A 12,639-nucleotide genomic window follows, 5' to 3' on the forward strand; every position below is an offset into this window, starting at 1 on the left:
GCATGGGTGTCGGTCACAGTCTGTTGAAATACAATACATGGTGAGCTGGACAGTTTTGACAGACAGTGAAGGACAGTGTCTCCGCCTACCGTGAGGTACCTGGAGCCTTGAGCATCTCTGTCCTGTTCTCAGGCATCTGGTCCCACCTGGAGGGAAATGTAGTATCCAGGCTTTGTAGAAAATGGACCGTTTCTTCCATACTTACAGTGAGTGCATGACATTAAGACTGTCCCCCCGCCACCCAGCTCTGGGTGGGCTGGGAAGCAAGGCTACCCCACGGGAGCACAAGAGGGGTTTTCTTCAGCTCAGCATTTCAGTTGCTGTTCACCCTACATTTCATCTCAGGGGCTCACCATTTAATATTGCTTCCAGGATGTGGGCCCTGGTCAAACCCATGTTTCAGGAGCAGGAGTGCCTTCCACACACACAGCCCTGACTTCCCAGAGTGCAGGGGCTGTACGTGGAGTCTCCGGCCATCCCTCCAGGAGACCGGGCCTCACGTCTGCCCTGTCCTCCAGGGCCCCTTCTTTACAAAGGGCCTTCCCAGGAGCTATTTCTGGGCTCTGTCTACTCTAGGCACAGCCATTTGGCCCTATCTTTTCCATCTGATGAATGGACTTATCAAGCCACAAATCACAATCATTGATGTTACCACTGATCTTTTCTTTAGATTCGTGCGATGTGTTTAACCTCTCATGAGTCCAGTTTCCCCAGTATTCTCCCTTCTTCCCTTGTTCACCAACCCTGGCCCGAGAGGATTTCCCCACCCCCCACCCCCGTCCCCACCTCCGCCCCCAAGATGTAACAGAGAGATAAGACACCTTTGGAAACAACTTTATGAGAATCTTGAGTTCCTAATGAGTCTGGCCTGGAGTGGGCTAGGTCAGTGCAAATATTCCAGGAGCACAGACGGGGGCAGCCGAGGCCAGTGTGGGAGAGATGGGGGCACTGCCGGTGGGTGAGTGAGGTGTTCTAATGATCCCTAGACCGACAGTCCCTTAGGAACCATGTGACTGTCACACTGACCTCTGAGACCTGTTGGGATGAATACTGAAGGGTGGCTGCTTATTCTCTGTCTAGTCTGGGTGGGCGACTGGCCAGCACCAGTTGGCTTGTGAGGGATGCTGTGACACCAGCCCGACTCTGCCTACAAGCAGAGGGTGACGGCTGGAACTGAGTGGGGAGAGAATTCAGAGAAGACGCTGAATGCCCCTCACTTCCCTCCCAAGGAGCTCTCCTCCTCCCTGCCTCAAAGGCCACAGAGAGCGTGGACTCTGGGATCAGTGTTGGGTTTCAGGTCCAGCACTACTCACCACCTATCTCTTGGTCTCTCTGTGCCTCATTTTTCTTCTGCCAACAGGGGCCCCTTCCCTGCAGGACAGTGAGGGGTAAAGACAGTGTATCCGAAGCAACTGGCCCAGAGCAGGCCACTGTGCACAGCAGCTAATACTGGGATTGGGAGAAGCAGAACAAGAGTCAAAGCCCCACATCCTCCCTGTTTGCTTAGAGGGAAATGGCCTTGCCCTTTCTGCACAGATAGCCTTCCTCCACAGAAATGCCAGCTGGGGGCTGCCCATGTCTTATTTGCTTTTAAATCTGCAATAACTTGGTACCAGCTGTTCCAGTATTAGACACCTCACTGCCAGGAGACTGCCTTCCTCCTGCCGCAGTTCCAGCCGTCAAAAGCAGTCTCTCATACCCTCTTTTTCAAACAAAAAGTGGTTCTCAGATGGCCTGTGGCCTTCTCATCTCTGATGGAGATGATCCCAACTGTTTCCTCACTGCCCTCTCCCAAGCCCACCTTGCTTGGGTGCCAATCCAGTATCTCTCCCTCCCTCTTCAGATCTGGGGCCTTCAGTCCTGGCCCGGAGCTCAGTTGGGTACCCCATTCTCTCCAGAGATGCCCTGCCCCACCCCATGGAAGGGGCCAAGAGGCTTCCCGGACAACACCAAGAGAAGAGGATGGAGGACCCAGGAGTAGAAGAGACCTGGTTCTCCAAAGCTTCCCAACGCCCTTGAGGATTCAGTCTGTACTGACACGTGGTAACACCTTGCCTGAGCCCTCTTTCCTCCACCCATCCTCCCCTCCTCCCCTCCTCCCCTCCTCCCCACTGGCGTGGTCCCCTAGGGGCTGCACCCAGAGATGGAGGGAATGGTACTGCCCCAGGGACCCTGCCCAGTTAACCCCTTCGATCAGGCCCTCCCATCCTTGCTGTAGCCCTCAGCCAGCTGTCATCCCCATGTCACAGATGAGGATGAGCAAATTCAGAGTTAAGTGCTTGTACAAGGTCAGCCAGCAAACAACCTCTGCTCTCCAGCAGCCCCTCTGGCACTGTCTGGTGACTTATTTGGACAACAGCCAATTGCAGGAAGTACTGAAAGCATGTTCAGCCACAGCAACAGCTGATGGGGCCTCCCTAGCAGCCTAGACCCTGGCAAGGAACCCGGGAGAGCTGGGCAGGAGGGCCTCAGGCCAGCACCTACCCTTCAGAGGGAGGGTTCCTTTTCATTAGCTGTTTCAGGTTCCGGGATGTTTCCTCAGGGCTATGAGTCCGAGGTGGGTCCAACCATAATACAGGCAACTCTCCATTTGTTGTTCTAGAAGAAGGGAGTCTCCATGGTGCCGAGACACTCACCCCCCAGAAGAGATGTCTGCCAGCCCATTCCGGCAGGTGGGGAAATGTGCTGAGGCACATCTCTCACAGCTGCTGGCTTCATGTCCCAGTGGCGTTCCTCCACAGCCAGTACGGGACTAGGTCACCCGGGGGCCTGGGCACACACCTGTGTCAGGAGGAGCCGATCCAGAAGGGAGGCCGGAGCCTGAGCTTAGCCCGGGAATGGAACGAACCTTTGCTGAAGAGGCTCCAGAGGGCAGCCCACCTGTTGGGCTCACCCCAGCCTTCCCTGTGTTGCTCCTCTCCAGCTCCCCCAGACCCCATCCCTGTTTCCGGGGGCTATCTGCTCCAGGGTATGGGTGGGTCTGGAAGGAAGAGTGACATGACAAGGCAGGTAAGCCCATACCTGTCGACTCTGACCACCTCTCAGACTTGACATTCACGAAGCATCTACTCTACGCCAGGTACAGCCCTGGGCTTTTTCACAAACATCACTCCTGCCCCACAACAACCCCATGAAGAGGGCCTTACTATCCCCGATTTATAGATGAGGAAGCTAAGGCCTAGCCAGACTTGCTCAGGTTGGCTGAGAGTAGTGGCCGAGCGGGGACCAGAATTCAGACTCTGCTCCCTGTCCGGCGCTCTGTGCCTGTGCTGTCTCCCCACCTCCGAGGTGCCTGCAGAAGCAGGCGTCCAGCCAGGCTCCAGAGAATAGCACGGTGTGTCGGGCAGTCCCCTCAGGTGCGCTTGGCAGACGGACCCCTCTGTGACCCCGATGGCCCAGCACTGAGCCCAGGCTGGAACCACAGATCAGAGCCAGTCACGTGGCGGGGGCCAGGGCAGGTGATCCCTGAAGAGGTCTGTTTCCTGGGCTAACAGGCAAGGTGGCCTCCAGCTGGCCCCTGGGAGCAGCGTCGGGATACACCCTCCAGGGACCCACAGGACAGGAAGCCGAAGGCTGGGCTCTGTGTACACTCCGCTGTGCAGACCGGCAGTAGCAGACCTGTCCTTCCGAAGTTCTGCTTCAACCCTGCTCAGGTTTGCTCGGGCGGGGCAAGAGGAGGAGCCAGAGCAGGAAGGATGGAGCCAGGAACAGAAGTAGGGGGCAGGAACCATGCTGATATGGCAGAGTTCTGGCCACTCACACCCTGCTGGGCTGGCCTCCACAGGCAGCCCTCTCCTGCCTGGCCTGCTCTGCTGCGGGCAAGAGGGCTGGGTCTGCTTAAAGCTAATGTCCTTAGTTTACTCATTCCAATGACCAGTCGGTTCAAATTGCAGCCAAGCAACAGCCTGTGAATTTGAACTCACACAGTTCAAGAATTTGGCCCTTAAGTTCCAAGCAGGTCACCCAAAGATTCAGAACTCCGAGGCTGCCCTAATACCCAGCCTTGCCCCCCACACCCTGGCCTGAGCAAGAAAGGAAGTCTAGGCAGAATCTTCACTGGGAGAAGGGGACCTGGGGCTGAACTCTGGGGCCCTTAGAAGCAAGGGGCTGTGGGACTGGGCTGGAAGCCTCGCTCAGGACTCTGACCTCAGCTCCAGGCTAACCTCTGGGCAGGAACCCCTGGCTGCCGTGAGGCCCACCCAGCTAGCTGCTGTCCAGTTAAGCAGGGACAGACATCAGATCACACCCAGGCCTCTCTCCCCTTGCTCTTCCCTTCTGAGCTGCCATTGTGTCAGGCCAGCCCAGCACAGAGTCGGAGCCCCTGTCTCGCCCCCGTGCTCCTCCCTTTTCCCATGACTTGGAGGCAGCCGTTGATTCTGTCCCCTTCTTGGCCCCTTCCCCATCACACTTTCCTCAGGGTGGAAGCCTCCAACCACTCCATCCTCCACTTCTCAGCCTTCATGCTCAACCAGCAGCACTATTGCCTGGGTTGGTACAAGAAGAGGAGAGCAGCCAGAACACGACGCAGCTGGTCCAGCCTCCAGGTTGGTGATGGCGGGGGGGCGAGCTCCAGGTGAAGTGAAAAGATGGGTCTGTGGGGGCAGCGCCCCTCTTTCTGGTAGCTCACTCATCCCTCCTCGACCCAAAACTACTGTACAACAGAGGGGTGAAGGAGCATGGAGCTGGGGCGGGCCTCACTTGGAGCTGGGAGCCGAGTGGTCTGCGTGGAGGAAGGTGGCAGTGGTGTAGTTCTGGAAGAGAGGCTGCAGGAACATGCCGATGGTGCCAAAGACACAGACGAAGACAAAGATCCAAAGGAACAGACGGTCGATCACCATGGCGACATACTTCCAGTCCTCACTCACCTGGACAGAGGAGAGGAAGGAGACCCAGGTATCAATCACATGATACAGGAGGGGAGTGGATCAGGTAGAAGCAGCTTCCACCACACATCACTCCTCTCACTCCACGACCCCAGAGTGACCTTTCCAAAGCATGGCCCCAGTCTTGCCTGCTTAAAAGCCTCCAGTGGCCCCACTGCCTTCAGCAGCCACCCAAACTCCCAAGTCTAAAATCAAGACCCACCCATGACAAATATGAGCCAGCCACCTATCTTCCACCCTCTGACCCAGCCTTACCAAACTCCAGTCTGTCTTCTCAGGTCCCTGTGCCTTTGGGTTTCCTTTTGGTCTAGAATTCCAGTCCTCCCTACCTCTACCTGTGAACTCCTACACATCCTTCAAAGCCTAAATCAAATGTCACCTCTTCTATGAAGGCTTCCCTGATCCCCCTGATGAGAATGAACCACTGTTTCCTCTGGGTTCCCTCAGCACTGTGTACACGTCTCTATCACGGTATTTTTACTGCACTGTATTGTCATTTCAATTTGTATGCCTGTCCCCTCCTTCCTCCCTGCCCGCCTCCCGCCACTTAAGCTATGAGCTCCTAAACTAGAGGGACCCGATCTGATTCATCTTTGTAATCCCAGCATCTCAAACACAGGGTTCCCGGTAAACGGGTGTTGAATTAGTGAATGAATGGCTGCCTCTGCAGGCCTCACTCCTTATATGACTGCCTGGGGAGCCCCATCCAACAGCCCCAGAGGGTGAGGACTAGATCTCAGGTGTAAACAAACCCGTCCAGAAGAAAATAACCTCTGTGGGTTTGGGAGCCAGTCACAGGGACTGCAGGAGGCCTGGCCTCCACTTAGAGCTGCTCCACTCCGGCCTGAGTCTGGACCTTTGTACACGTGTTCCTCTGTAGCCCAGCCAGCGGGGGGGATGGGAAGAGGCACTGTGCACCTTCCTTTAGTCAGCAGCTAAATAATGACTCATTCGTGTCACACTTGTGCCTCCTATGTACCTGGCACCATGCTAGGCACTGGGGATGTGACTGAGAGCAAGACAAACACATCCTGCAGTTTACAGTCTACTGAGGGAGATGGACACAAAATTAGCAAAAATAATTACACATTGGTGGGTGCTTATATGGAAACAAAGGACGAAGAAATGGAGGGGGAGATATAATTCAGGGTGTGATCTGGGGAGGCCTCTTTGAGGAGGTGACACCTTAAGCTAAGATCTGATAAGTGAGAAGGAGCCAGCTGAGACAATCAGAAACAATCAGAGAAACCCAAACCAAGGGACCTTCGATTGGCCTGTACCCTTCAAAAATGTTTATGCCATGAAAGACAAAGCTGAGGAACCCTTCCAGATTGAAGGAAACTAAAGAGACAGAACAACTAAGTGGAATTCAAGATCCTGGATTGAGGTGGGGGAGATGCTACAAAGGACATTACGGAGACAACTGAAAAAATGTTAGTATGGACTTTATATCAGATAAAGGTATTGTATTGATGCTAAATTTCCTGAATTGCATCACTGAGCCTGGGTTATGCAAGACAATATCTCTGTTCTCAGGAGAGAAAAGCTGAGGTATTTGGGATAAAGGATCACTATGTCCACAACTTACTCTCAAACAGTAGTGCAAAAATTAATAATAGTAATAAAAAAAAAAGAAGGGCATTCCAAACAGAGGGACCAATCTGTGCAAAAGTCCTGAGTCAGGAAAGAGCTTAGCTGGCTTAGAACAGTTGAGCCCATAAGCCAGTGACCTGAGAAGGGGAGAGATGGCACAAAGTGCACAGGAGACACTGTGTGTTTGGATGGAGAAGCACAAGAACTGAATCAAGGAGACCATTAGGAGTCTCTGCCCTGGTCCAGGCAAGAGCTGATAGAGGCCTCCAGCCAGGGAGGCAGCATGGAGATGGTGAATAACGAAGGAAGCTGAAAATCTCTTTGGAGGTTGGTTCCACAGGACAGGACTTCTGATGATTTGGATGGTGGGGGACGTAAGAAAGAGAGGAGTCAAGGATGACTCCAGGTTTTTGGTCTAAACCATTGGGTGGATGGTGATGTCATTTACTAAAAGATGGGGAGATTGGAGGAGGAGCAAGTTGGTGGTGGGGATGTAGATTAAACACTCAGTTTGGGACATGTTAAGTTTGAGATGCCTGTGAAGCATCCAAGTAGGTCACTGCATCCTCATCACCTAACTCAGTAAATGCACATTACATGAGTGGACTGCAGTGGGGGAGGCGGAGGCAGTGACGCAGCTGGTCAACCCCCTGCACCACCGGCATCTCCCACTTGGCCTCAGCCACCTCTGAGGCTCCCACCCCATTTCCTCATGACTTGGTCCCTCTCTTCTTCCTTCAGGACCATAATTTGCTCCTTAGCTCAAGCCTCAGCTCCTGCCCTCCCAGGGAACAGAAACAGCAGGCTCTGAAGCATCCCCCCCAAAAAAAAAAACCGGTAGTGCAGGAGCCCACCCTTCCTCATCCCCCAAGCTGGAATGGCTGCAATCCAGTGGAAACATGGCCAGTCACCAGAGCAACAGCTGAGCCACAGCCTGGAACCAGCCAGGTACCCAAAGACTGATGCCGGATGGGGCCAGCCACAGCCCAAAGTGGGGGGAAGTCAACCCATCATCTTCCACCCCCCCATCCCCTGGCTCAGTGCTCCCCTTCTGGGAGTCACTGCAGAAAGATACCAGTGTGCAGAAAGCTCAGGGTGGGTCTTAAAAACCCTCGCCTCCACCTGCCCCCACCTCTGTAAATATTTCACAAGGGCATCCCCTGAGGACCCAGAAGAGCAGGAAAAGGATATTGATTTGGGACTCTGTGCTCTTCCCAGCAGCTGGTGGAACCTCTTAACCACCGCCACCCCTCCCATACACACTTTCTACTGCCCTCAGTTTTGCCCCCCGACGCGGGGCACACAAAGGACTCATCTCCATTTGTGCTAAGAGCTGCAGGTTAACAACATGGGCTTGGGAGTACAAGCGGCAGAGAGGGGGTCTGGGGTCAGAGCCACGAGCCAGCTGCAAACCCAGAAGGGCCTCTTCCACTTCCTGGCCACCCTCCCAACACTAACGACACTCACGATGCCCCAGCTGAGGCATTTCGCTCTGGATACTGGTCCTCAGGAAGCCGCAAGGTCATCCTGTACCAACCGCAACTTAGGCGGCGCCACCTCCCGGAAGTCAGAGAAGAGGCCACGCCAGCGCCCAGGCCCACAGGCCCCGGCCGGACTCTCACTGCCCGCATCCTGCACTCCCGTTAGCTCCTCGGTGTCTGTCTGCGCAGGTACCGAGGGCCCTGCAGCCCGCATCCCACGCCCGAGTCCCCGCGTCTCACTCACGCTCTGGTCGTCGTCCTCACTCCGCATGTGGTCCGCGATGAAGCGCACGCCGTCCACCGCCTCCTGGAGGCCGCAGCCACACGGCCCCCCGGAGCGTCCGGGGCCGGCTGCCGGCGCCGGCTCCGAGCCAAAGGCCCCAGCCAAGCCCTGCACAGACGCGTGGTTGACGAAGCACGTGCAGGAGTCTGCCCCCAGGGCTTCGCGTAAGAAGACGGCGCCGGCTCCCTCGCGCCCGCGCTGGCGCCGCCGCAGGCGCAGGCGTTGACGGGCGCAGCGGTGGCGCGGCTGCTGCATGAAGAGCAGCGTGGGCAGCTTCTCCAGGAAGATGACCTTGACCCAGGGAGCCATGGTGTGCGTGGTGGGTGAGCGGTGGTGCACGTTGAGCACGCACACACTGGTGACGATGGAGAAGGTGACGAGCACCATGGTGAACATGAGGTACTTGCCTACAAGCGGCACGTCAAGGGAGGTGGGCGGCACGATCTTGGAGATGAGCAGCAGGAAGACGGTGAGCGCCAGAAGCACGGAGATGCACAGCGTCATCTTCTCTCCACAGTCGGAGGGCAGGTAGAAGACGAGGATGGCTAGTGAGGTGATGAGCACGCAGGGGATGATGAGATTGATGGTGTAGAAGAGTGGCTTGCGACGGATGATGAAGTCGTACGTGATGTCCACGTAAGTGGAGTCGTCCGGGTTCTCGTTGCGCCGGCCCGGCAGCGCGATGATGTCCCACTCGCCACTGGGCGTGAAGTCGTCCAGGCTGGCCACGTCACTCTTGAGTACCAGGTCGATCTCGGTGCGGTCGTAGGTCCACGAGCGGAACTTCATGGTGCAGTTCTGCTGGTCAAATGGGAAGTGCTTTACTTCGATCTTGCATGCACTCTTGTAGATGGCAGGCGGCAGCCAGAAGATGCTGCCATCATAGGAGACCACGGCATTGGAATAGAAGGACACCTCGTACATGCCGTCAGCACTGCCAAGGGATGAGCACAGTCAGCCCTGGCCTAAGCATTCCTCCACCCCACCCATCAACCCAGCCCTGAGTGGGAAGAGAGGAAAGCCTAAGGGATATATGGGAAGAGGGTAGCCATCCAGGGGTCTAGGGAGGAGGAGCAGGAATTGAGCAAGAAGGGGATCTGGGTGGGTTGGTGAGGAGAAGAGGTGTCCTGGTCAGAAGGCCTCAGAGACAGAAGAGGGTGATGAAGATGGGGGCACATCTGCTACTTGTCATGCATTCTGTAAGCTGGTTGCTCCACATGAAGGTGGAGAAGTTAGGGGAGCCAGGGAGGCCAGAATGAGGAGCCCCAACCAATGGAGAGGGACAGGGGCAGATGGGAGGAGGAGATGGTCCCTAGTGGCTATGGACTGGTGGCTTTGGGTCTTCGAGATAAGAGGGATTATTTCAGGAGTGGGGCTGGAACCTGGAGGAGACTGGGACCTCCAAGTTCTTTGACCCTCCCCAATCCTCCTGGAAAGCCTATTCTTGAATCAGTTTAGGCACTGGGGTCTGTCAATCCTCGTTTTTATGCCACTGCAGCTCCAAACACTGGGAGTCCTAATTGTCTGAGAGGGAGCTGGCCATGGCCCAAGTTACCTTGGCTGTCCACATTATACCTCACTGGTTTGGGTCTGTTTGTCTGGGTAGTGACTTATCTTTGCCAATGAAAAGTCCCTCTGTCCCCCCGCATGAGCTAATTTACTTTCCCCAAGACCTGAGTACTCCCATGGTCTCCTCCAGCCTTCCCATCCCTCCAGGGTCACCTACTTGTTGTATAGGACCACATCTGGGAGCCAGATGTGTTTGGAAGGGAGCCGAACTTTCTTCATGTTGTCAAATTCCTCAGGCTTCCAGGTGAGGCGATAATCCTCCCACTCCTGGGAAAGGGAGAGCGGGAGGCAGCACCAACCTCCGCCCTGGGAGGGGCTCAAGGTCAAGGACAGGGATAAGAGGAGGCCTATCTGGCTTGAGGAAGTTTTGAAAAGTCATTGCATCCCCACAGTGACTTCTCTGCCCAGCAAAAGTGTCTTCTCATTTAATTTGCATAGCCAAGCCAAGATATTAGAATTTACGTTTTACAAATGAGAAAATGGATCTTGCAGAGTTTAACAGATTCAAAGTTACAGAGCTGTGAGTAGAAGAACCAAAATTCAAATACAGTTATTTAGGACTCCAAAGTCTATAAATTTCTGCCTCTCTTGAGGACATTAAAAGAGGGAAAAGCACATGCCCCTCCCCCCCCAAAAAAAGAGGAAAGAGAAGCCCAGGGGTGTGGACAGGAAGAGTGCTAACCTGGGTCAGCCAGACATTGGTGGTCATGATCTGCTCCCGCTCATGCTGCAGGGAAGAAGAGAAGCTGCTGAGAAGTGCCCCACCCCCACCCCTCAAGCCTGTGGTCCCACTACACCACCCAGGCTCCTTCCCCCGCCTCCCCAAGCCTTGGGAACTCCAGAAGAATAAGCACAAACACATTCTGTCTATGCTGACTTCAGTAGCTGGGCAGAGAGTTTGGGACCTTCACTCACCACACTGATGAGCTGGGCCAGTGATACCATGAGCTGTACCGTCACCAGCTCAGAGCCATTGGTGGCTGGGCGGATAAGCTTATTGTAGCGGGACGGATCCAGGAGATGCTCCACCAGCCGCTCCTCTGTGTCTGTACCACAGACTCCTGGGTAGTATGGGTAGAGGGCAAGAGGTAAGTACATAGGCAAGGAGGTCCCACCCAGGATCCCACTCTCCCTAGGCAAGTGGTACAACGTAGGCCCAAACAGGAGGCTGTAGCTTCCCACAGCCCCATCCTTAAGGATATAGCAAAATGCTTAGGTTACCCCATGGAGGCCCCTCATAGAGAAGTCCCTCTCTGAGATCACTGACCAAGGAGCCCAGACAGCCCCCCACAGTCCCCCACTAAGAACCCATTCTGCAAGGATTAGTGGAGACCCTGCTCTTCCTGCAAGGTCTCAGAGGATGGTTTCAAAAGAATTGACATTTCTGTCTCCATGGCTTCCCCTAGAAGATACCTACCATTCAAGGAAGGTTCTGGAGGGTGGTGAAAGGGGAACAGTTATTCATGCCCCACCATACAGCCTTTCTCCTCAGTCCATGCCCATCTATGTGTGCAAGTAACGCTCTGTGCCTCTACATGTGACTGGCCGTGACCCCCTCCCCCCATAGGTCCTGGGTTGGAGTAGAAGAGGTGGGCTGCCTGAGCTCTGGGTCAGGGCATATATTTAGTCCCAAGTTGCGCACCTACGGGAGCCCACCTCTCATGAGATTGCAGGCAGGTATGGAAAGCTCATTTCGTTGTATATTCCCTTTGTACCTGCCCCACCACACACTCTATCTCCTTCTGCAACCCTGCACGAATGCACCCCACCCCCTCAGAGATTCCTCCCTGGCCCTCCGCCTGGCAGAGCTTCTTCCCTTCCGAGTCTCCTGTCCCCCCTACAAGAGAGTTGAGAAGTTGCTTCTTTCCCCCTCCTGCCTTGCCCCTTTGGAGTGAGCAAAATCAGGAGTCCAATATGAGGGACAGAAAATGATGCAGAGCCAAGGGAGGGTGCTGAACCAGGTAGATTGTCTTGAGATAATGTTTCACAAGAAGTCAAATGGCATCTCAGCTGCAATCAGACTCTCCCTTCCACTCCAGATAGCCTGGGGATCCCCTCCCTCCTTCCTCTCTGTGCCCACACCCTCTCCACCACCCCTGCCCAGGTTGCCCTCTCTTCCCAGCATCACTTCGGGTATGTCCTCCTCCCAGTTCAGTCTCCCAGGTACTCCCTGCAGTGCGGGGGTCTCTCCCCTAACCCCTAACAGACTCCCCGCCTTAGGGATCCCTCCCGTACACCTTCGAGACTGAGTGAGACAGAGCACGGCGACTTGTCCTTACCTGAGCACAGCCCAAGGAGGCCAAAGCTGAGGAGCAGCGCCATGGGGCCCGAGCGCCAGGCCATGCCTCTGGCATAGCTCGCCGGCTCGCCTAAAGCTGCCGAAGCGCGCCGCAGGCCGGAGGGCCGCGGGCGGGGCTCTGTCCGTGGTGCTGAAGCCGCTCCCGCACCGCCCGCGCCCAGCTGGAGCTGAGCCCAGGTTGTGCTCGCAGCCTTTGATGCTGCAGTGCCGACCGCCACGGCGGTTCCCAGGGCTCAGAGAGCTGGTTGCGAGAAGGAACCTGCGTCTCGTTTATCCCCGTTTGAGCAGGAGGAGGCTTTTCCGGCTGCTCTTCCAGGGAATACAATTGGGACGGTGAGGGGGAGGAGTCTCCGCCCCGGAGGCGGAAGCGCCAGAGCTCAGAATAAAAGGGGTCCCTGGGTTGGGTATTCTTCTGCTGGTCCTGCTTAGTTAGGGTGTACGTGAGGCGGAAGAAGGGCGGCTCACCGGACAGTGGAGGAGTTCTGAAGCCCCTGAGTTGGGACAGGACCCTGGAGGGGTCTGAAAAGACTC

General features: G+C 55.5%; 1 protein-coding gene across 1 annotated transcript; it reads right to left on the bottom strand.

Annotated features, from left to right (window-relative positions):
- Positions 1–4,694: 4,694 nt before the first annotated feature.
- Positions 4,695–12,152, bottom strand: CHRNB2 (cholinergic receptor nicotinic beta 2 subunit; the record flags this gene model as incomplete). The annotated part of the gene is made up of 6 exons (XM_081225388.1): positions 4,695–4,865; positions 8,202–9,174; positions 9,967–10,076; positions 10,492–10,536; positions 10,725–10,870; positions 12,089–12,152. The coding sequence occupies 6 exons, from the start codon at positions 12,150–12,152 to the stop codon at positions 4,695–4,697; spliced, it is 1,509 nt and encodes a 502-aa protein (XP_081081514.1).
- Positions 12,153–12,639: the final 487 nt, after the last annotated feature.

The sequence above is a fragment of the Mesoplodon bidens genome (assembly GCF_964165515.1).
Source record: "Mesoplodon bidens genome assembly, chromosome: 2".
Classification (NCBI taxonomy): Eukaryota; Metazoa; Chordata; class Mammalia; order Artiodactyla; family Ziphiidae; genus Mesoplodon; species Mesoplodon bidens.